This window comes from Penaeus monodon, chromosome 6 (assembly GCF_015228065.2).
Source record: "Penaeus monodon isolate SGIC_2016 chromosome 6, NSTDA_Pmon_1, whole genome shotgun sequence".
Classification (NCBI taxonomy): Eukaryota; Metazoa; Arthropoda; class Malacostraca; order Decapoda; family Penaeidae; genus Penaeus; species Penaeus monodon.
In genome coordinates this window covers 42,729,661-42,754,660 of record NC_051391.1, presented here as the reverse complement: position 1 = coordinate 42,754,660, position 25,000 = coordinate 42,729,661, and the positions used below count along the sequence as shown (strand labels likewise).

Sequence of the window (25,000 nt, the reverse complement as noted above, 5' to 3'; positions counted from 1 at the left end):
CATGTGTAGCATGACCATACGTGCCCATGGAAAACGGGATTGGCACACCATGGCATTTATGCACATGCCACCTGGAATATAGTCCAGGCATGCCATGGCATGTGCGTTCCATCAACATGAGCCATGGATCACTCCCCTGTGACCTTTACTGCAACCCTAGTGAGCCCTGAATGTATGGCTTACCCTCCAACCTGTACCATGGTAGGACTTGCTCTTGTCCTTGGTCAAAGAACAACTCACCAACAAGGTGAATTATGCATTTGACTCATAATTGTCATATTACTATTGACCTCAAGACTATACAATACATTCCTCCTTCATCACAAAATGAGCATCAAGAAATGCATTAATAACCATAACTGATTACACACTATTATCCACATACACATATGAACTTTTGCTAATAAACAAACAGAGAAAAGAACAGAGGCAGAAGCAGAGAAAGACTTACACATGCAGAGAAATAAGAAGAAAATTAAATATATCATCTAAAGTGTACATACAAGAAAAAAGCAATGCAAACATTAAATACAAATAGGGAAGAAAACACTGAAACAATCAAACATATACATAGACAAACTCAAAACAACAACAACAGCAGCAGCAAAATACACATACAATCCTGCTAATACAAAACAAATAAACAGATGAATAAACATTCAAAGAAAACAAACAAATAAAAAAGAGACAGATACAAAAACAAATCTGGAAACAAACATACACATTATAATGAAGTTACTTTGCATTACAACCAGTCTTTTCATAGTAATAGGTTTCAACAATAATTCTACAAAAATACTTAATATAATTTATTAAGTTCCCTAATCCGTGACAAATACAGAACCAATTCAATTTCAAAAGCAGCGCAAACATGCATACATAACACAAAATTCAGATGCATGGAGGAAGTGCAAAACTTCACCATTCTCGTGCAGGGCAAACAGGTATAAAAGACATACTAGAGCTCAAGGGAAATGTAAAACACAAAGGCTGCGGTGAATGATCATCAAACAGCTTGTATAGAGCAATTCAAGCAAACTGCTAGCATGTTTACGGATAAGGATAGTGTTCAACAAATATAAAGACTTTGAAGATCATTCTATCCCTTTTCTTTAATACAGAAGGAATTACATTTGGTTTGTAACTTCTGATCTTCAAAGGCCATCTAAAATTAATTCCAAAATTAGCAATAGCTGGCCAAATATATGAAACATTTGTCATAGCTCATCACTACAAAATAAATCTAGTACTCATGTTATATAATGATAGTGATTGTTAGCTTTAGGCCATCATCCTGGAGATAACCAAATTAAGCCAAAAAGCTTTACATTCAACCTTATAGAAAAACAACAGCTGAAGTCAGGAAAATTATATTAGGCAAGGTTATATATAGATTAATAGATTTGGTTTCTTTTGATATTTATGATTTTTTATGGCTAGCCTCACAGGGAAAGGACATCCCAAAATCATTTTTAAATGTAGTGCACATTTCAGTAGGCCTTGGGAAACCCTTTATTTTGTGATATGAATATGAAAAAACTCAAATTAAATTTCCTTGCACTATAAAGCTAGATGCCTAATTTTGTAATATCCTCTTTGTGACAAAAGAAAATCGTCAATATTTTCTCTCTATTTCTTCAAAATTCAGGAATAGGGCAATCAGGTTGTTGGTTATGTGTAGCAGTTTGTCAGCTGAGTCTGAAGTGACACAATTGGGGTAAAGGGTGGTTACTGTTCAGGGAAGGAGGAAATCAATATGTGAGTGGTAAAACAAGTAGGGAAGGGGGGGTAATATGTTACTGTACCTTTTTAATTCTTAAATTTACTGAAGAAGTAAACACATAAAATATTGATATAACTTGATGATTGGTCCCCTCATCAAAAAGATGAGGTATTTTTTGTGAGAGGAAGTTAGGTTAGAATAAGCAGCTGATTAGCCAGGATCTTGGAAGTCAGAAATGAAAGGTGAACCTATAACTAATACTATGGCAAATCATGCAAAAAAAAGCTTGTTAGTCTTACTAGAAAGGGCATTAGCAAAGTTCTGCATCTTAGGGCTGATTAGTATCCACACCTGTCAAACAGAGTGGGGATATTTTGATTCCCACAAATTGTGTAGGCAATTTGGAGGCAGAGATTGGTATGAGTTAACAATTCATTAAACAATGACAGTATGAGTTGGTCAATCTGGATGGTAAAGCTCAAGGCTGAATTACTATTATCCTTAGTTGAGCTTTTGCACTTATCATATGGAAATATACAATAACATTCATAATTATATCAGTGGATTTATTACAACTGTTATAGTTATTTCTAGTTATTATTAGATTTTCTTTTAAATAAAACTTAAAGATTTTAACTGTAACATCATAAATGGTTCTTAAGTAACTTGCCTTTGAATGGCATGCATGTCATGCCATACACAGAATGAGTGTTTATGGGGAGACATATCTCATGTCACCATTATCTCAGTCCATTCAAAATCAGAAATTTAGGATAAAAACAGCATTAAAGCTTTATTATTATATTAAACAAAGTGAGTCTTTATCAGTGCATATATGGCAAGAAAGTAAATATCATTTTCCCACAAGTGGCCAGAATTAAAGTTTTTGGAGAATTAACTAGCCTGGAGGCAATGAATTATTTGAGTATTAGCTCCCAGGGGATCATTGGTTCAAGAAAATTTCTATTGGAAAAATTTCAATACTTTCTGTTCCAAAATTCTTGAATGTGAAGAATTAAATATATCTACTAAATTCAAGATACTTTCCAAGCCATAATGATATTAACTTCACTTACATCATAATGTTACTTGTGTTCATGCACAAAAATTTAGTGTTTCAAAGAACTGGTCGAACAAACATCTTGTCTCCGAAAAACATGCCCTTGATTCCAAAACCATATAGAAAAGACTGGTTATAATCACACAAGAAGCACCTCATTATAAAATATTCTGTTAATAAACTACCATACTGAACCACAGCTATACTCTGTATGCAAGTATTTCCACACCTTGCATACCTTAATAATACCAGCTTGAGAATTGGAAAAAAAAAAAAAAAAAAATCATGGTCATTTTTGAGTCAGGATAGGGTTTTGAACAAAGCCGAGACAAAAAAGAAAAATGGAAGGGATTAAAGAGATAACAGGTGAGGAATGTGTGAGACAAGCCACACACCCAAGAGAGTCAGAGTCAAGTAAGCCTATTGCATGGATTTTGGGCCAAGTGTGGGCAGTGAGGCAACTGGATCCAACAGGTTAATAATAACGTATATATATATATATATATATATATATATATATATATATATATAATATATATATATATATATATATATAATATATATATATATATATATATAATATATATATATATTATATATATATATATATATATATATATATATATATATATAATTATTATATATATATATATATATTATATATTATATATATAAAATTATAAATATATATTAATATAAAATTATTATATATAATAAATAAATTATATATTATATATATTATATAAATTATATATTATATATATTATATATATATATTATATATATATATATTATATATATATATATATATATTAATATATATATATATTTATATATATTATTATATATATATATTATATATTATAATTATATATATTATATATATATATATATATTATATTATATTTTATATATATTATATATTATTATATATTATATATTATATTTTTATATATATATATATATTTGTGTGTGTGTGTGTGTGTGTGTGTGTGTGTGTGTGTGTGTGTGTGTGTGTGTGTGTGTGTGTGTGTGTGTGTGTGTGTGTGTGTGAGAGAGAGAGAGAATTAAAAAAAAAACGTGTGAGCATGGACTGTTAGTGAATAGGTGTCTAACTTGTGATTCATGTTTCAAATGCATAGGAAAACTAATGTATATTGGTGAGACCAAAATCTCTTAGTTGGGTTTTAAATCTCGAGAGATGTACGTATTTCCAAATAAGAGTGGAAGTTACTGTTTCCTATTTTTACATTCCCATGGAACAAAATCCACGCAAATCTTAGTTCATGCTGATCACTTTTATGTAAATGTAAAATGAGATTCTGGACATTTTTAGACAGAAAAGCCCCTTAAACAGTATATCTATCTGAATAGGGGCATGCTTTCTGGGTATATGTGGGGGAAGAAAAGAAAAGAAAAAAAAAAAAATAATAAATAAATAAAATAAAAAAATAAAATAAAATAAAAATAAAAATTTAAGTAAATGTGTGTAAACTGGGGTGGGGCAAAGGTGATTTTATTTCTGAAGACCACTATTCTTTTCATTGCTTGAAAGGAAACCTAGAGGTATGTCAATGGAAGAATGGCTTCCTGTAGGATCTGAAGCTTTATCACTTGGCTCTCCATCTGATGAAGTGCCTTTGGAAGTAATAACAGAGTCTTGGGAAGATAATACATTTGGTCTTTCAACTAAGGACTGCGGAATTTCAGTTATCTGTTCTGTGTATACTTGATCACTGTTTACAGTCCCTTTCAGTTTGGATCTATTGCGAATAAATTTAAGAGGGATGGCTACTGAGAGGGTATCTGAACCACCATTCACAGCTCCCACATTGGCATTCTCATTTGGAACATGAGCATCATCATCTACAATGCCAGTCTCCACATGACTAGCATTGACCATACCATCCTTTCTAGCATCACTAGTACTGGAGGCCATTGTACCTGGTATAAATGTTAGTGGAATAACCAATGAATTACTAGCACTAGCATTTGCCTTATTCTCTGTGCTATTCAATGTGACAACCTCCTCTTTTTCCCCTTTACTAGTTTTTAAAAGAATGCTGAGGGGTATGCTCAAGGACTGAATTCCTTCATCTGACTGAGAACTTCCTTTTTGTGAAGGGTTGTAGCCATTTTTGGTTAAATTACCTTGGTGAGTGGTGTGGAGGAAATCCATTAGGGAATTCTTATTTTCCCGCCATAGTGTTTTCAGCTGCCAGCCTTCAGGGTAATTGCAGCAGCTCACATGTGCTGCAACCTAAAAAAGAGAATGTCATCTATATCATATCATATAGAGGCATCATGCTTTCCATAACTGTTTCATCTTAAATGTTATAAATCTTTCTGGGTAATACTTGAAAAAAAAAAAAAAAAAAAAAAAAAAAGCTAAACATGAATTTAAATGCTACCAACCATAAGTGTAGCATTCATATTATTGTAGGTGTAGTCCAGCAGGGAATTTTTGTAAGCACCCAGTGCCTGGCCATGGAGTATGCCTGTTGGTGCACTTTCGGTAAATTGTGAGCATGGGTTCTCAGCCTGTGGAAGAAACGGCAAAATCAATGAGGTATTCAGAAAATAGTCTAAATAAGTGGATGAATTTATGCTTCACCAGTATCTACCATACAGAATAAACGACAGCAGTGAATCTATTAAGCCCCATTAGGTAAGAATAATTCACATCTATTCACATTCCACTGAATATTTCCAAAATGACTATTTTACAGATTCTCAAATTCCAAGCTCAAAGACTGACTTATGATCAATCAATAATATCTACATAATAATCTAAATACTTTTTTATCCTTTTAACAATGGTTTTGTTAAAAATATCTGAATAACCAGACAGGAACAGGTATGGTAACTGGTTCATTGTTTGTTAAAAAAAGGTTTACAAATTCAAAATGAAGGAAGACTCGTTGCTCTAAAGGTCTAGGAATGAGTAGGTAAGCTTCCTATGTGCCCTTTTTATCTCCATCACTTGAAAGAATATAAATCAATAACAGCAACTATCTGCAGTTCCCAAGGGATTTCTGAGAATGAGATTGCACGGAGCAATTGTGTACAGCAAGGACAATGATTTAACCAGTCCCATGCAATCTTCCCTCTTCCTAAATGGCCACTTACCCTCTATCCTCCCAGCAAATCATGTTCAGAGAAGATAATAGGAATATGCAACATGGCACCTCCCAAATACAGTACTTTTCAATGATGACACACACAAAAAAGACTTAGTTTCCCTCTTTGCTACCCCCACATGCCTGTGTCTGAATGCTGCCCAAATGGATGTATCTTTCCACTAGTTGATGTTACTGCAATACATTGGATTTGACTTTCATCTCAAAATATGTTTCTAAAAGGAACAAATCTATCAAAACAGCAAAATCTTAGACATCTGAGCCTTATGCCAAAGTAAAATGTGTCAGTTTCAAGAATATAGTAAAAGCATATATTTTGTCTTATTTAAGCTTCACTGAATCAGAATACACCTATTTGATGCCAAGATATTGTTCTATATTTTCTCTCTTTCAAGCAATGGGGTGTACTGTAATGAATATCACCTTTTGTAAATTAGAAATCAGTCTAATTACCAATTTATAAATAGCTTCATTCTGTGCCGCATGCAATTCATCCTAATGTGTAATGGATATAATGTATAATACACAGAAAGTGCAATGCTATATCTAAGGACAATGATGACCTATAACATTTAATGGTTTCTTCATCTACTACCCAAACGTTCCAGTAAATATAGTGGGGAAGGTGCTATGACAACTGTGAATAATTATAAATACATTAATATTTTATTTAAACCACACATTGTTGTAAACACTGTGGGAATACAGTTATACTGGGTGTCTTTTATCTCTATTAACCCAATGACTGCAGAATTATGTACTGTAGTTTTTAGAGATAATAATAACAATATAGAAATACTAATAACATTAAAATAGTAAAATAATAAAAATAATCTTTCTAAAAATAAGGAAACGGTTAAACAGATGAGATAGGTAGGACTAATAATACCCTCCTCGGTGATAATGCACCTATGGACCCATCTCTGTGTCAATAAACTATAATTACAGTGGATATGGCATGAATGCCATGCCATCTGCAGTCATTGAGTTGAAATTTGTAAAAAAAAAAAAAAAAAAATATACGAGTGCTTATTGCAGTGTGTCTGTCTTTGTGCAGTTCCTGGAGAGTTCTGACCTTAGTTTGCAACAGCTATCTCAAGTTTTTCACATGAAGCAGCTGTAACTGGCCTTGTAATTCAATCTGAGAAGATACCCTTCTGAGTTGACTCAGGGTGTTGGATCCCAGATTCTTGCTTGTCTGCTTTGGCAATGAAGTTCTTAACTCTAGATCTTTGTTTAAGTGACACATGATGTGCCATTCTTCGTATGAACATGACATTAAAGGAAACTTGTTTTTACAGAAACACTATTACTATGATATCTGTTAGCTAGAGATGTACAAAGCCTGTTATCAAAGGGCTTCAAAATACATATATTTTTTTTATGTGCCTCTCCATTTCTACTGACTGATAATCTGAAAACATAAATAAATATCTACTGCTTCTACCTATCTGCCAGCTATTATTCACCTTTTTCTCTCTCCTATTTCTCTTCTTTTTATTCTGACCTCTCTCTCTCTCTCTTTCTTTCTCTTCCTCGTTCTTTTTCTCTCTCCCTCTTTCTTTCTATCTTTCCCTCTTTCTTTCTCTCTCTCTCTCTTTTTCAATCTCTTTCTCTTTCTCTCTCCTCTCTCTCATCTCCTCTTCTTCAATCTTATTGCATTCTCCTATCCATTCTCTCCTTCCTTCACTTGCTTCCCCTTACCCCCTCTCTCCCTGATCCCCCTTTTCTCTGTCTCTGTCTCTCTCTCTCTCCTATACCCTTTTCCCAAGACTCTCTTCCTTATCCAACTGACGCTTATTCCAATAAAAACAAGTGTATCAAAATACCAGCAAAAATAAGTACTACTAACCTGCAGCATTGTAGGATGCCCATGTGCATATGTCTCTGTCAAAAACTGGAAATTGGCCTCATCTGGAGTCATGGGAGTGTTTGCCGAGGGGTCATCTCGTGGGAACCTGCGAATGCGTGAAAGAAAAGATGTAGTGATGATAAACATTTCTGTATATACCTCTTATTGATGCATCCAGTGCTCTGGTATACTGCTGTGCTTGTTTGTTTGCCAAGCAACTGCTTCTTTTAATTTGTGTTCATAATTCTTCACATATTATGTCACTAACTGTTGACATTGCCAGGGTGTAAAATTGTTGGTTGCAAAATAAACTCTTGAAAGGCTCCATGAACTAAAGTTTTAAAATGATTTTTTTTTAAAGCCCTCTCTTTCATGCACAGGTAACTTCAAAATCAATATTTGAAAAATAAACAATAATACTTTATATCCTTCATAAGTAAAGTTTAAAGTCTTCAGAATTTTAGAAATTTGCTTGAAACCAAAAACTCATGTTACCGATGGCATTGTAATTTTTCACTTATATTACTGTTATTGTCAATAATATTATAAAAACAATAATGTTTAAAAAAATAGATCATGATACTACTAGTATTAAAAAAACAAAAACAAAAAAAAACATTAATTTACTCTTAGGCAATAATGAGTCTGTGAAGCCATCTCCAACTATTTCTCCAGCTCAACCTCATTGGAGAAGAACTCACCTCATAAAGATTCCTCCAGACTCGAGGGAGAGCACAACATGTGGTTTGATCTGCTCCAACATTGAAATCACAGCCTGAGCATAAGTATTGCTTATCTCTGGTGAGAATAAGCCTCCAACCTCATTCTGCATCTCACTTAGTTTGCTGTATCCACACATTCCTAGACAGAGATGATTAACAAGCATATTACAATAGATGATACAATGCAAAATTAAATAGAAGAAAATATCTAGGGTCTATATGAAATTAATTTCTATCCTCAGAGGAAATAAAATTCCATTATACGCTCTTTCATAAACCTGCAGAATCCTATATTTACCGGTTATTTTTCTAAAATTAAATCAAATATATGTGAAGTAGTACCAGATACTGCAGCAAGAACAGTTGAAATTTAAGCTCCTCCTTTTTATAGGGATAGGGAGAAAAGAAAGAAAGAAAGAATAAAGAAAAAGAAGGATAGAAAGAATGAAAGAAAGAAAAAAGTAGAGACACAAAATGTGGTCCATCCTTTAACCCGTTATTGACAGGTCACGTGTAGACACGTCATAGAAAACGGGTCTCACGGACGGGCAAACTTGTACGTGCGGCGACGCGCCCGAGCGAGTGGAGCGGGACGTTCGGCTTAAGGCAGCGGACTCCCGCGCCCACTGTCGGGCCGTTGCCACATCTCACTAGATTTTAATTGATTTCAGTGAGTTCTTATGCCCGTCAATAAAAGGTTAATTGTACAAATTCAGTTGTGCCTTCCATATAAAAGTCAGTTTGACTGAATTTTTTTTTTTCTTCAAGAACTTTGAACTTGTTCCTTCTTGATCATAAATAATCTTACACAACAGAAGAAGTAAACATTGATATATTTCAAGAGGACCTGTTGTTTGAAATATTTTTAATTAAATAATAAAAAAGTAAATACATTTCTTTACTAATTAAGTATTTTTTCACAATAAAATAGCATCTTAACACACAACACGAGAAAAAATAATAAGGGATATATGAGGCGAAAAGAAAAATACCTGGAATAGCTGCATCAAAACCATCAATATCAATTGCTGGCACAAGGAAAATCCTCGTATTCTCCAGCAAAGTTTGTATCTTTGTGTCCTTTTTGGTCCATCCTGCTCCCAGGTGTCGAGCAAGACGAATGACAAGCTCACGACCAACAGGCTGAGCACCGTACAGCCCCCCAAGTATCAATACTCGAACTCTGTTGTCAAATGATGACTCTTGCTGTTGGTCAAAAATTTGAAGGCATGAATGTACATTGCCACATTGCAAACATGTTCAAAAATGGATAAAGAAGGTAGATGCTCAATATCATTAAATGACAACATATTCACTGTCTCTCTTACCTCAGCAGCCATATAGAGAGCATGGATTTTCATACTCCACTCATTCTCATTGGCCAAAAATTCGGCCACTTCCCTGTATTCGTTTTCAATCTTGGCCATGGCTGCACTGAGCTCTGAGTTGCTCAAATAGGTCTCCCCAAGGTTTTCCGTGATGCTGAAATCTTCCCGCAGAGACCAGTCCTGAGAGTCAGAAGTCTTTAGGGTGAAGTTGACCTGCTTCGACCACAAGTGCGGAACTTCAACCTTCTTGCTACTTGGCTCATACCTGGATATCATGAATGGCTTTAGTAGGTCTAACTGTCTAATTTCTGGAAGTGACATACTTTAGTGCTGACCTTGCAATGGTAATGTCTTGAGGTTGCACCTGGCTATATCTATTTGTATGCTTATGTAGATCACATAATGATAGGTGACATGCGCGCGCACGCGCGCACACACACACACACACACACACACACACACACACACACACACACACACACACACACACACACACACACACACACACAAACACACACACACACACACACACAAAAAATTTACTTACCCTGGGGCATGCACTGTAATAAGGTACTCTCCTGGAGCAAGAAGTCTCCAATAATCACCATCAGTAGCTGATGAAATGTCATGATCAATATCTGCTACTGAGATTGTAGCATTACTGATAGGATTATTATTTTCATCCAAAATAAATCCTTTCAACCCAGTGTGGACCTAAAACCATACAGCTATGTATTAAAATACACATATTCTTTGCTTTCTGAGGCATAGGTCAGTGGGTATAAACATTAAGCATGATTGAATAAATTACATATAAACAGGATATTTACAAGACATGTATAGCATTCACTTATCTTAACCCAATACCGCCGAGTTTGGTTTGTACGTACATGCCATGCTCACTGTGATTTTACTCTCTTAATTGCTTTTATAATAGATTGCTACACTTGTAGTAAGTCAGCAACTAGCCAATTACGAGTACTACCTATCTTGTACGCTTACACTTTTCCTTGATTTACAAAATATTTATGTTATCTTATTTTGCTGTTACTAATGTTTATAACATTATAGTAATTATAATGTCTATAATAAAAATGACACCATCAATATTCATAGATTAGTAAAAAACATGTTTTTCTCACCAATTCAAGGAAAGGTGAAATCAGGTAAGGTCACAAGGTCTACTAACTTATTCCTTTGTGGGTAAGCACTAGTAGCCATCTATGTGCAGAGACATTTCACAAAAAAATAAAAAATGAGCACAGCATTTTCCCGGCCGCATTGGGTAAAAAACTACCATACGATTATGTAATAAAAAATGGGATAGAATTTATTCACCTGTTCCATGAATGTAATTAGAGAATTCTTGTTTTCTATCCAGTATCTTGGCAAGTCCTTTGCATATGGATACTTATTACATGACATCTCAACTGTTATTTCAAAGCAGTTTGAATGCAAGTAATTGTAGTCTTGCATACCACCTGATACACTATACCACCTGGCACCATTTGTGATACCATCTGGGAATACCACATTTGGACTATTGCACGGTTTCCCATGTGGCATTTTTGGGTGAGCCTGAAAGCAAATATTTTTGTGTGAAATACATTTCTAATTTTGTAATCTAACAAGACTTGTTTGTGAAATAAAATGTAATCGGGACCAAGCCAAAACATAAGTAAGAAATTATATCTGAACAATATATATAAACCTGCCTTCTTTGTAATACCAAATCACATTGCCTTATCTTTATATAAACCACTAACCCTCAGAGAGTAACGTCTTTTAGAGTGACACAAATTGAAAAAGATTGATTAAGCTAAACTTACAAATGAGTAGGCTTTAGCTAACTTCTTGAAGATCTCATCATCTGGACATTTACTGTAGAGGCCACTTCTCCCCTGGGGATTGTCGTCCCATGGGTAGTTGGCCACCAGAGACCCTCCGTGGAGATTTGCTGAGAGGACGAAGGGATAATCCTTCAGCCACTTCATCACGGCTGAAGTTTCTGGCTCCTGAACGTGATTTTGCTGGAAAAGTTACGATATAAAATATAACTTGGGTATTTCTCCAAGTGTCTACGACTAAGAAAAAATCAATCAATAATAACAAAATACAACAAAAATGAACGAAAACACAAATGAAAAACGGAAAGAAGAAGAAGAAAAAAAATTATTTAGAAATGAAATTTTAAATGGCTTTTAATTATTTGCAAGTACAATTTCCAATAAAAGATTCTTTGGATTGCATCAACATTTGTGAGTAAAACAACAGAATGTAGTAATAATTCAAAAGCGTGTCATCATATCTACATCTCTTTGAATATGAGAAATCCTTTATTCTATGGATGATAATTGTTCAGAAATTAAAAAATACCTGGTTGGTGAAGTACTGATCTGGGAAATTCCTATTTAGATCTCTGTTATTAGCATTGGCTCTTCCTACAACTCCAGCAAAGTCACCTGAAAACATTAGCTCCACTATAGAACACACAGTCATTAAAAATGCAATGAAAAGAGTTTCAAAACAAAGCTTAAACTAAAAAAAAAGAAAGTAAAAAATGATGATGGAGAAAAAGGGGGACAAAAAGAAAAGGAGAGAGAGAGAGAAAAAAAGATATTGTGCTAAATAACAAATCCAAATATATAAATGCTAACATACCATCTTACCAAAAAGCAAGAAATAAATGAATGAATAAATAAATATATGAATAAACAATTTGATTTTTACAATAAAAAAAACAAAATTATAGAAATTTACCTTCATTTCCAGCCTCAAATCCATCTGGATTCATAGTAGGCATAATGTGTATTCTTGTATCATTAACAAGACTTGTAACACGGTCATTAACACCATATCCTTCGAGCAGGTACTGTATCAACAAAAGGAGTGTCTCGCGTCCTACGACTTCATTCCCATGCATGTTGCCAATGTATTTAAATTCTGGTTCACCTGCATGAGCAAGAAAAATAATTAAAAACTTTTACAAGTTACACAGAAGAAGAGATGAAGAAAAAATTCACCTGCATCAATTTGTTTTTAAGGCTTTTGATTATATTTTCTTCTCAGGATCATATTCTTAAATCTTTTTATGGCTTCAAGTAATGCCAAATCTCAGTCAGATGACAAAATATCTGACAGTTTACTTTGAATATTAATATGAAGCAATCCTTGCCTCAACTTACCAGGCTCATGAATGCCAGGGTTGTCAGAGATCTCTAAAACATAGAGTTCTCTGCCCTGTACACTTGTACCAATGGAGTATAATCTTGTAAGACTTGGGTATCTTTTAGCAAACTTCATCAAGAAATCTTGCAAATCTGGGTAATGGTGATATCTGCAGCAGGAAAACATGTTTTAAATCTTGAAAAGAGAAGGTATTTATATATAAAAAAAAAAAAAAATCATTATATAGCAGGTTTATTAACCTGGAGAGAATGACTGATCATCTGGAGTGTGTTTGTCTGAATAAAGAAAAAAGCTGGAATTTCTCTACTTTGATTTGGTACTCCCTTAAAGTATTGATATAAACATCAATATAGTTAATACATACGAAAACCATGTTTTTTTTTAGGTGAAGAGGGATTTTTAATCTCTGATGAAGATACAAGGGGGGATGTGAAGAAGTTAAAATAAATTGTTAAAGTCACACACTGAACCTAAAATTTTTTGCTAAGGCCTCTAACCACAGATGTTTATGTGCACTCACTTAAACTCTGGCTCTGAGGTAAATCCTTCTTCCTCTGGCTTCTTGGGTTTAAATGTAGCTACAGTTGTTGTGGTTGTCGCAGTAGTTGTGCTGACTGCAGGAGGTGGAGGAGTTACAGCTGACACAGGGGCTGTTTTATAACAAATATTCTTAAACCTACAGGCATAAATAGATCTAAAATACATGACAACAGTCTTATGAACAATGTCAAACTTCAAAACCACTGCACAGCACTGGTACATAATGTGAAGGAGCTGCCGCTAACCACATGCTATGTACTTCCATGACAAGTTTTAGAACATCACTATTAAAAACAAACTCAGATCCCAAGAAATCACAAAAGTCATGTCAATTTCTTCTATTTACAAACTGTTGTCACTACACCTAAGTTAAAATAAAATAGTATTTGCAAAACCTTATCTCACAACTTAAAAGACTTAAATCACTTAAAATCATCTATCATGATTTCCATTTCAAGTAACACTAAAACTAAATTGTGGTTAATAATGACAATAGCATCATATTTCAAAAATACTAAAACTATCCTGAGAAAAGGAGTGACAACAGATTCAGATGATTCATTACAAAACTGTTTTGCTGTTCCTTAACCAATCACCATTCTATAATTCTTTAAAAACACAAAACACTTATGAAAAGAGGCCATGAAAGATGACTAGAACCAGACTTCACTGCCCTTAAAACAAATAATCTTGGAAGAAGCACCAAAGAGGTCTAAAGCCAAGAGAGAAGGAAAGAAAGAAAGAAGGAAAAAATGATACCACCACCAACACAGCCTTGAACTCTGACATTGCATGCTGGCTGCAGTAATATCTTATAAAATATTTTGACGGCCATGAAATAAATATCTGTTCTGAAATGAGACTACTTCTTGTGGTATTAATCCAATGCTCCCAGGAAAATGTAGTGCCCCCCCCCCTTTGTGTGTGTGTGTGTGTGTGTGTGTGTGTGTGTGTGTGTGTGTGTGTGTGTGTGTGTGTGTGTGTGTGTGTGTGTGTGTGTGTGTGTGTGTGTGTGTGTGAAATGTTTCTACACATAGATGGCTCTGATTGTGATTAGCCACAAGGGAGTCAATTAGTAGACCTTGTGACCTTACTTGAACTCATCTTTCTTTTAACTGGCGGGAAAATGTTTTTTCTTTTTTTACTAATGCTATGAATATTGATGGTGTTATTTTTATTATAGGCATTATAATTACTATAATGTTATAAAACATTAGTAACAGCAAAATAAGATAACAAGGAAAAGGGTAAATGGGCGAGACAGACAGTACTCGTAATTGGCTCATTGGTGAAGCGTAGCCATCTATGTATAAAAACAATTAATAAATTAAATCACAGTGGGCATGGCATGCACATGCATGTCATGCCTGTTGGATTTGGTTAAGTAATGTGTGAGAATAGATCCAATTGCTCGATACATTGGAATAATCAAGGCTTTTTTTTTTAATCCTTGTAACAATTAAAGAGGTACCCAAGTTGACTCAAAATATTACAATTCATTACAATATTCTCAGTGTGGCTGTTTCATTCCATATATGTACACATATTACTGTGTTTGTATGTTTGGCCAAGTAAACTTAACATTGCCATCTAAAGCAAAAAAAACTATAAAATGAAAATGAAATAATAGCTTAATTACACAAAACTTACTTGCTCTGAGTCTTTTTAATATAAAAGTATTAGAAAGATTCAGACTGACAAATACGCATATTTCAACAAAAACATCTACACTTAAAGAAAGAAAGAAACAAATCAAATCAAATCAAAGAAGAAGTAGTAGAAAAAAAAAAAAAAAAAAGTCTAGAAGCAAATTGTAACCTCATAAAAACAAACAAATAGAAAACCATCCCCAGTCACACATGCATTAATATTTGCAAGTCATTATTCTTGTGCAAACTCACATGAAGTGTCTAAACCTTCAGTAGCCACCGAATGCTCAGCTTCACTACTGGCTGATGATATTGCTGCTGACATGCTACTACTTATTGGAGTGTAAACTTCCATGGGAACAGTGATACTACTGTTACTTAATTCACCAAGAGTTGCAAGTGAACCACTTCCATTTTCAGTAAGATCTGCCATTGCCAGACTAGAAGCAGGAAGCATTGTGGTGCCAGAAATTTCAAAGGTATAATTGTTACTTTCATTAGTGTAAGTGTTAGAATGTCCAGCAGGTGTAGTAACCTCAGTGTCTTTTTTTGTATTAATCTCAGAATTAGTTGTTGTTAACAATGGAGTTTTCAACAGATTTCGTTTTGCACGTTTCTTAATGGGCAGATCAATCTTAACACCTCTTAATTTTTCCAACCTGTCTCCTGTTACATGGAGAACTGAAAATCATTACAAATAGAAAATACATAAGAAAGAGCATATAATGCAATGGAAAAAGGCTCTTGGCATACCTTTTCAGGGAGAAAAATTCATGTCACTGAAATCCAAACTAACTTCAATGTTGGAATCACACAATATTAAGTATATATAAATATTCAAATTATTTCACTAAAGTAACTAACCTTGTGCAATCTGCTTGAGCTTGAAGTCCAAACGAGAAACGGTTCCATTCACCACAACCAAGCTCTCCTGGGCTGTCTCATACCTAAATTAATGTGTGCATAATCCATCATTTAGAAAATTTGTAGTTCTATAGCTAAATAATTAACCCCTCAGTGACAGATATCAGAAATCTCTCAGTGTAATAAACTGGTGATTTCTGGCAACATCCGTTGCTGGGTGTGAGAGTCTGCTACATGTAGCAGAACTTCCCGCTTGGTGTGCTCTAGCGCATTGCCACACCCCCATGGACCATGCAATTTGTTATAATGGTTATACATGTGACCTGTCAGTAAGGGGCAAAAATAAGTACATGAATCCAAGAATCATTTGCTATTTACACATTACATAATGTAGTAAATGTTGCCATCTGAAGCTTAACTGACATTTTCATTTAAATCCAGAAAAAGTTATATTGCTACAGTTTGTTAAAAAAAAAAGAAGGAAAAAAATATTAGAATTTTTAGTAAGAAGGCTTTATAGGTAAATATTTGTTCTTGAAATATCATCTTATTAGCATGTACTCCCATGAAAGAGAATTACTGCTACTGGCCTATTTCAACTTTTGACAGGTAGGGAGGCAAATGCAGGGGAATATATTAACTGAAGGTGCAAGAGAATTTTTTTTTTCTTTACTGTTTTAAAATGTTTATCTGCACTTCAAATTGCATTTCTTAAAGTAAGATACTGAAGATGAGCACTGATGGATTTAAGGTCTCATCAAACGAGTGTCATATTATACATAAAAATGTTTCCAAAACCAAATAATCAAATGAATATGTACGATAGAAAGCCATTCCTAATTTACATGTGAACTTTATCAAAATTTCCTTCATTTAATTTACTAAAGAAAATAAACGAGCAGAGAAAACCTACCCATATGCCTTTGCCACCAGAGTGTAGGTTCCAGGTAAGAGCAGCCTCCAGTATTCACCTCTTGATGAAGTTGTCACATTGTAGTTAACTCCCTCCACACTCACTTTCGCTCCTTCAATTCCTTCCCCAGTTACGGAATCCGTCACAACACCTTGAACAGAGAACTTATTGTTTTGGGGAACCTGGCAAGTTTCAAAGCATGTAATAATAATCAAGAAATGTTTGATGATCACTCTCCAGCATTCAGACCTCACAGGCACACAGGAGGACCAGGTTCAACAGAGACTGAACACTGGAAGATGATATTTGTCAACTAGCTCATTATTATTCAGGTAGTGTGGAAGGCTAGATGTTGAGAAATATGTTGCATGAAATTCCAAAAGCTTGTAGAATCTGAGGCTCATAAGCAGAAGGTTGCAAGTCATTATCAGCAGCAGATGAATATTTATTTTGGTGATTACAATGTGAAAAACAAGTGTGCAGACTGTTTATTTCTATCAGGTCTTTTCTGACATGGTTACCTTATTAATTCATTACACCCAGATGTCAAGACATAGCTGAAGATCAAAATGTTTGGCCTTAGCCTGAGTGTTATGCTTGTCCCTATTCTTTGTGTCAATTCAGCTACATTCTTCAAGGTGCACTAAGCAGTGAGGAAAAGCTGGATGCCATGCATCCTTATACAAAGATACTTCCTTCAAAAGCTGACTGAAAACTCCTTATCTTTGCTGACATTTTGGCTAGGTTAGTGGTTTCAGCACCTTGGTACGAAGAATAAATAATGCCTAACCTCTGTAAACACTGCACATATTATTTTGAATTCTATAAAACATTGATAAACAACTAATACTCAAACACATCTGGAGTTGAGTGTATGTCCCTCAGATGTAACCTATCAGATACTGCCTTCTTGTGTTATTTCAAACAAGTTTTCTATTTAAAAATGACTATATAACCCGTCGTTGTCTATCTATTTGAACATAAACCTAGATTTTGCTGTTAATTTCACTGATTGCTCTTGTTTCCTTCTTGTCACTTTCAGACCAAGATATCTTAAATAACTATAAATCTTTAGCTTTTCTAAAGATATGCAACCAATTTAGTACAAAGAATTATGGACACTGAACTTAAGTTCTCTTGCATTTATACCAGAGTAAGAATAGCCATGCAGTGACATGTAAATTTACGAATGAAAAGGTACATATTCAGCAAAACTGTATGCATATCCAAGTGAAGAATATTATCTCTATCTTTTGTGTGGAATATAAAAAAGTAGGGTCATACATATCACACACTGTCAAATGCTAGGAAATGTCTGCACTCACCTTTTGCTCCCATGTGAATCTTTTCCATGAATGCCAGAAGTGACTCCTTGTTCTTGATCCACTCCTCTGGGAGCTCAGATGCCATGGGATACTTACAACAGGAGAGCTCAAAGGTTACTTCAAAGCATGATCCATACACATAGTTGAAGTCTTGCATTCCCCCTGGAAAATTGTATTCTAAAATGAGCAAGAAGTAAAAAAGCATTTCTTTCCCACAACAACATAGCCAGTAATTAATCAATATTCTACTTGCACTCCCCAGAAATTTACCTTTAACATCATACCAAAAAGCCCCATTGGTAATTCCCCCTCGGAAGTTATCTCCCACACAGAGATTTCCCTGGTGCATTGTAGCATGGTTTGAGGCATATGTAGAGGCCAGGAGGTGGAAAATTTGATCATCAGGAGTCTTGCTTTCAACACAACAATCAATGTGGCGGCTGGAGAGGGATGACACAAAGTACAAGTTAAGCAGAAATACTTCATAAATATTAAAATTATTAATATCATTTGTTAAATACATCATATTGGAGGAGTATAAAAGAGAGAAAAAACTATATAAATTATGATATAATAGAATGCACAAATAACTAAAAGAATACAAGAAGCTGTAAGTAAATAAAGTAGCCTATTAACAATTACAGACATCTGATACCAATCAATCTGAAAACCATTGATATTCTGTATCATTATCAAATATTTATATCATTTAAAATGTCATTACTGGTGCTTTATCATTTTCTACTCGTTGACCTGCTACCACTAGAATAGTACTGATTTAAATGATATTATCATGACTATAAGACTTATATCAATAATAGGAAATATGAACAATACAGTTACAATGATAATACATATAACAATATAAAAAATAATGATAATAATAGTAACTGTAATAATAACAATTATAATAATAGTAACAAAAGTCAACAATATCAATAATACTATTAACGGTACTAATAAGATAATAATAACAATAGAAACAATAATGATTACAATACTGGAAATTATAATAATGATCTTAGAAATAATAATTACACTACTACTACTATGATCATTTAACATTACCAATGAGAATGTTTATATACCAATACTGCCAGCAAAACACTATGAAAGTGAAAGTTTGTCTGTCTGCCTATCTCCCTTTTTTTATATCCAGTATTTCTATTCATTCACATAAGCAATATACAAGGATGTGTCTGCATAATATGAGTATTTATATCTATATCTATTTATATATCACTAGCTATCTATCTACATATCTAAATCTACACCTATCTATACACACATATACAATGACAAATATGCATAAACTGACCTATATATATACACCTCATACAAACATATACACATATAAACATAAAAAAAACCCTCTAAGTATTGGAATGGTAATTTATTGGTAATGCCTTTCACCTTATAATTTATTTTTCACTAACCTGCTGTCATCAAATGGGTAGCTGGCAACCACAGAGCCACCATGCAGGTTACCGGATAAAACAAATGGATTCCGAACAATCCAGCTCATGACGGCCAATGTCTCAGGTTCTCTCCCTTTCTCCATCTCTACTTCTGAGGGATTCTCCCACTGAACAGGGAAATTCCTATTCAGATCTTGATTGTTGGCATTCTCTCGGCCTGAGCCTCTCAAGGCATTACAACTCCCCTCCTGCAAATTATTATTTTTTTCATTAATGATCTAAAATTTACCATACTTGCTTTCTGATCTTACTAAAATAAATAATCTGATAAATATCAATTTAAAAACCTGATACTCATATCATACAGTCATTTGCAATAATGCAAAATATAATGATGAGGTAGGGTATTATATTCACTGAAGGTGGTGGTCAGAGTTTTGCCAAAACATACTCTTTGACATCATGTAATAAATATAATAAAAAAATGAATTCAATGTGATAACCGGTTTTGATGACAATCATCCCTAAAGTGTTACTACCACATGATAAATTTTAATTTTTGGGTAAGTGCAAGAAGCCCTCGTGACATCACCAGGGCACTGTCTCCCTTGGCCTTTCCTGGTTCTCTTAGCACCTTTGCAGCATTCTCTCTCTCTCTCTCTCTCTCTCTCTCTCTCTTTGTTTCATTAGCCTACTAACTCTCTCTCTCTCTCTCTGTTTCATTAACCTACTCTCTCTCTCTCTCTCTCTTTCCTCCTTTCCCTCTTTTTCTCATTTATTCATGCACCCATTCCCTTTCTGTCTGTCTATTTTTCTTTATTATTCATGAGTTTATTCATTTTTTTCCCCTTCTCTCTCCATGGTCAAATAATTAGTTATAATTCTCCCTCTATCTCTCTTTTCCCCTTTCTTTCTTTCTCTAACTCATGTATTTATTCATTCTCTCACTGTTCTCTTTTATGTCTGTCTGGTAAACTTTTGGCAAAACTGACAAACGTTTACTGTTGGATCACCTGTATTTCCTCTAATCTTGTTCTACTGTATCTTAGCCTCTTCTCTACTGTAATTTTTTTTTATCTGTAACTCAAATTTTACCAAAAAAGAAATCAAGCAATTCTGATGAAATATCAGTTGATACCATTATTTTGGGCATAACAGCAACATCAGCCAGTCTGAGATCATCAATGCTTCCCATGTTTCTCTGGAACTCAAATTTGGTTTTCTGGCCAGATACATGTGAAATGTACTGAGTAAGACCAAAGAATAAATTTTGTTAGAATTATAATGACAATGGCCATCACCTTTCAAAACAAAGATCCCTGCCTTAAAACTGGAAATTTGCATTAATAATAAACAAATTTTGGCATGTTGCCAAAGGTTAGGGTACATAAAAAAAAAAAAAAAGTAGCAGCCAAACCCTATTTCTGCATTTCATCTTATCTGAAACATATAGATTAACCATAAGAGAAAATCAAGAACTATTACTAGAGAAAGAAAAGTCCCTACTGAAATATTAGATTATATGGCTGTACACTGATTGTATTAATCACAGGATATCTTATCTCTTGATTTTCATATCAAACTAAGTGGATGGTGTCAAAAATTACAATTTTCTCATCTATCTTTCAAGAGATGTTTTGCTATTCTATGGTTTATAATGTCTAAACTTTAGAGGTCTATAATCTCACTGTCTGTTATGGAAGATTTGCTGCCTTCTGAATAAAACAGAAAAGAAGAAAGCTAGGATGATAAAAAATACAAATATGAAGATGAAACAGAATATAAGGAATCGGAAGATTAAGTTGGAGACAAAGAATAGGATAATAACTATGATTATGTGTAAGCGTGTGGCCCTGCAAGCCACCAGAGTGTGAGCGACACGTGGGGTTGGGAGCACCGTTGTCACCAGATGTGAGTGAGATGAGAGATGGACTTGCATGGGTCAATGAAAGTGGGCTTAGCTTGATGGTTTATTCTTGAAGACATATGAGAGAACCCCCAAGAGACCTCTGTGTCCCCAGGGTCGAGGACGACGTAGTGGAGCTGGACCCTATGTGGCTTGGCCTGTCTGCCGTGTCTCTCTCTGCTCTGTCTTATGGACGTGTCCTTTAATATGGCAGTTCCTGCCCAAGGAGAAGGGCAGCTGCTTGGATGGAGCTGTGAAGTGTACCATCCAGTCTTGCTACTTATTGTTGACATTATGAATGTAATGATGATGAAAGATGATGATGAAGAGAAAAATGAAAGAGAGAAGAAGAAGAAGAAGAAAAAAGATGATGAAGAGAAAAATGAAAGAGAGAAGAAGAAGAAGAAGAAAAAAGACGATGAAGATAAAGGAGGAAGAAATATTTTTTGTCTACATAGATGTAAAAGATAAAAAAAAAATAATTCTAATATTGCCAGGCATGATCTTAATCAAACTATAAAGAACAATTAGTAGAAAAAAAATTGCAAAATATATATTACTTTTAATAGAACTTAAACATATGACAATAAATTACTGAATACCTTACAATTTAAGTGAAAGTATAGTAGAATACAGTACAATGTATGTGTAAAAAGAGTATGTTTGACAAACAATATAGTTAGAGATTATTCAGTGATAGTAATATAAGATAATTTCAAAAGCAATTAAAATAAAGGAAAGCAGATCCAGGAGTTCATCAAAGTGTCTATTGATGCTTGGCTAGTTATCAACAAGTACTTGACAGATGTATTCCTTATCAGTGTCACAAATGGGGACATTGAGTTGCCAATTAGTTGCACTGTGCAGAATTATCTTGCATACATATAGCATTATTAGCATGTACTATCTTGGTAACTTTATTTCATAGAAAATTGTTCATATTATTTAACAAACTAGGATTCAACTCCAGACAATCAAAACTGTCAAACTCATTGTAAAACCCTATTTTTTTGCAATACAGGAAATGTAGCTTTGTAATGTTTAAGACTTTCTTTTGGCCTTATATGTGGGAAGTACACTTTACTCAAACCATAGATTTCAAAGAATGCTTTCAGCACAACAGGAATGATTACACTATAATTATATACAACTAAATTACCATCATATAAAAAAATCTATGATTAACCATAAATCATAGGTTAAAGTGCATGTTCAATGCCAGTTATCTTCCGAGACACAGACTATGCAGCACAAACCATGCCAAATTGCAGGTGGCTACACAGACTGAATAAGATTTTGCAAGCTGCAGTGCCAATGATAGGTTTAAAACAAGGTGAATAGCGAATTACATGCACACACCTTATATTGTGCTTGGCAAAATTTCTAGCCTAATCAAAGCTTTACTTAACTTAACCTGTTTACATGGTGAGGCCAGAGTCATGAAGCATTAGTGGAATATACTATGATGCCAATGTTGGCATCATAATAACATTTTATTTTAGTTGCTACTGAGTGATCCTGTATTCTGTTCTGGCTCTACTTTTAGACTCCATATATTGCCCTAGAGATTCTATAGCTCTACCCATCATCCCTCTTCTCACCAGTCATGTAAATAAGCTAGACTATGCCCCACCCTCTACACAGAATAAGGGCCTATCATCTACTGTGTAAAGCAGTGGTAGCGAACTCATCTAGCAATCTTGCTGACGTGCCTTCAAATCCCTTGCCGCCAGTGGTAACATTCCTTGCACACAGGGGGTAATTCAGAAGCAAAATAAAACAGACAGCATGTCACACCAAGAAATATCCATTGTAACGAATGGAATAAAAACTAAATCATATCATTATCAATCATTACATTGGTAGAGTCTACATCACAGTTTCCCTCTCTTTGGTTCCTACCCTTGTCCTCATTATCTGCCTATCCTTTACTTCACCCCGTATCCCTCCTCCAGGGACGGAAGTACACTACCCCCCTCCCTGGTTCAATCCTTGGGATCTTACCCTCCTCTCCCTCTCCTTCATTTCTAAAACATTTTACTCAAAATAACTTTGAATGATTGCATATTTGACAATCTCTCTCTCTCTCTCTACACACACACACACACACACACACACACACACACACACACACACATATATATATATGCAGAGCATTTTGTGATGCATTATCAGGCATCAGGAAGCTCGACAGCTGATGAAAACATGTAGTGGACATGTCTATTACTTTTTTTTCTTATGAAAAGAGAGAGAGAGAGAGAGAGAGAGAGAGAGAGAGAGAGAGAGAGAGAGAGAGAGAGAGAGAGAGAGAGAAAGAGAGAGAGAGAGAGAGAGAGAAAGAGTTCATTAACCTGCGCTAATGTTAATTGGCATGGAGAGTGAGAGAGGAAGAAATATATAAGAGACTACACCTTTGAAGTTACACAAGCAATGTGTGTTTTTTAAACCATCCAGAGTGAAATGGTTAAACTAGTTTTGAAAAATATGAGGTATATATATATATTTTTTAACGGTAGGTTCATGTTTGAGCCGCTGTGGTCACAGCATGATACTTAATTGTAGTTTTCATGTTGTGATGCTCTTAGAGTGAGTACGTGGTAGAGTTCCTTTCCACGGAGAGTGCTGGTGTTACCTTTTAGGTAATCATTCTCTCTATTTTATCTGGGATTGGGACCAGCACTGACTTGGGTTGGCTTGCCCACCAGTGGCTAGGTAGGCAATCGAGGTGAAGTTCCTTGCCCAAGGGAACAATGCGCCTGCCGGTGACTCGAACCCTCGAACTCAGAATGCCGTCGTGCCAGTCTTGAGTCCGATGCTCTAACCACTCGGCCACCGCGGCCTTGAGGTATATATAGTTTAGTGTTATTCCCAAGCTTTTACTGAGCAACAATTAATTATGGGATGTATGTTGTGGGGTGTAAACTAAAGTCAAGGAAGTCAAAATGAAGTGTGCCTTTTTAAACACACATTAATTTGGTATTTCTAATAATAGAAATATGCAAACTTTTCACCTGTATATACTACTTTTATCAAATTGACATAGCCAGTCATGAGAGTCATATCTGAAAAAAATATCTCTGAAGGAGAAAGGGAAAGGGGAAAAATAAAAAGTTGACAGGTGTTGGTTTACACCCTAGTTAAGGTACTTACCTCTATTTCACAAGACCTACTATTAGCATAGGTAATTCTTTAGAGGTATAAGCAATCAGTACTAGTCTTAACTCCCTATAAATTCTTCATCATTAAGACAATCTACTGTATTTGTAAGTCTCTTTATGCTGTCAACATCATCAACTACAGCAAAATGTTTTGGGGGGGGGGAGGTAATTAATTTTTATACATACAAATATAAGAGGAATCTACTGGTACCA

The 25,000-nt window shown here is 34.6% G+C and overlaps 1 protein-coding gene across 3 annotated transcripts in view; it reads right to left on the bottom strand.

Moving 5' to 3' along the window:
• Window positions 1-25,000, bottom strand: part of LOC119574485 (carboxypeptidase D-like) — a 49,791-nt gene that overhangs the window by 19,220 nt on the left and 5,571 nt on the right. For all 3 annotated transcript variants that reach the window (XM_037921730.1, XM_037921729.1, XM_037921727.1), the window contains exons 2-19: window positions 19,742-19,971; window positions 18,576-18,745; window positions 18,306-18,467; window positions 16,981-17,131; window positions 16,068-16,150; window positions 13,535-13,664; window positions 13,011-13,162; window positions 12,586-12,777; window positions 12,202-12,287; window positions 11,655-11,855; window positions 11,164-11,403; window positions 10,373-10,539; window positions 9,826-10,090; window positions 9,490-9,703; window positions 8,477-8,636; window positions 7,776-7,881; window positions 5,199-5,324; window positions 4,935-5,043 (exon numbers count right to left, since the gene is read on the bottom strand). In XM_037921730.1, coding sequence (XP_037777658.1) covers window positions 4,935-5,043; window positions 5,199-5,324; window positions 7,776-7,881; window positions 8,477-8,636; window positions 9,490-9,703; window positions 9,826-10,090; window positions 10,373-10,539; window positions 11,164-11,403; window positions 11,655-11,855; window positions 12,202-12,287; window positions 12,586-12,777; window positions 13,011-13,162; window positions 13,535-13,664; window positions 16,068-16,150; window positions 16,981-17,131; window positions 18,306-18,467; window positions 18,576-18,745; window positions 19,742-19,971 — 2,944 coding nt within the window. The remainder of the gene's footprint in view (window positions 1-4,934; window positions 5,044-5,198; window positions 5,325-7,775; window positions 7,882-8,476; window positions 8,637-9,489; window positions 9,704-9,825; window positions 10,091-10,372; window positions 10,540-11,163; window positions 11,404-11,654; window positions 11,856-12,201; window positions 12,288-12,585; window positions 12,778-13,010; window positions 13,163-13,534; window positions 13,665-16,067; window positions 16,151-16,980; window positions 17,132-18,305; window positions 18,468-18,575; window positions 18,746-19,741; window positions 19,972-25,000) is intronic.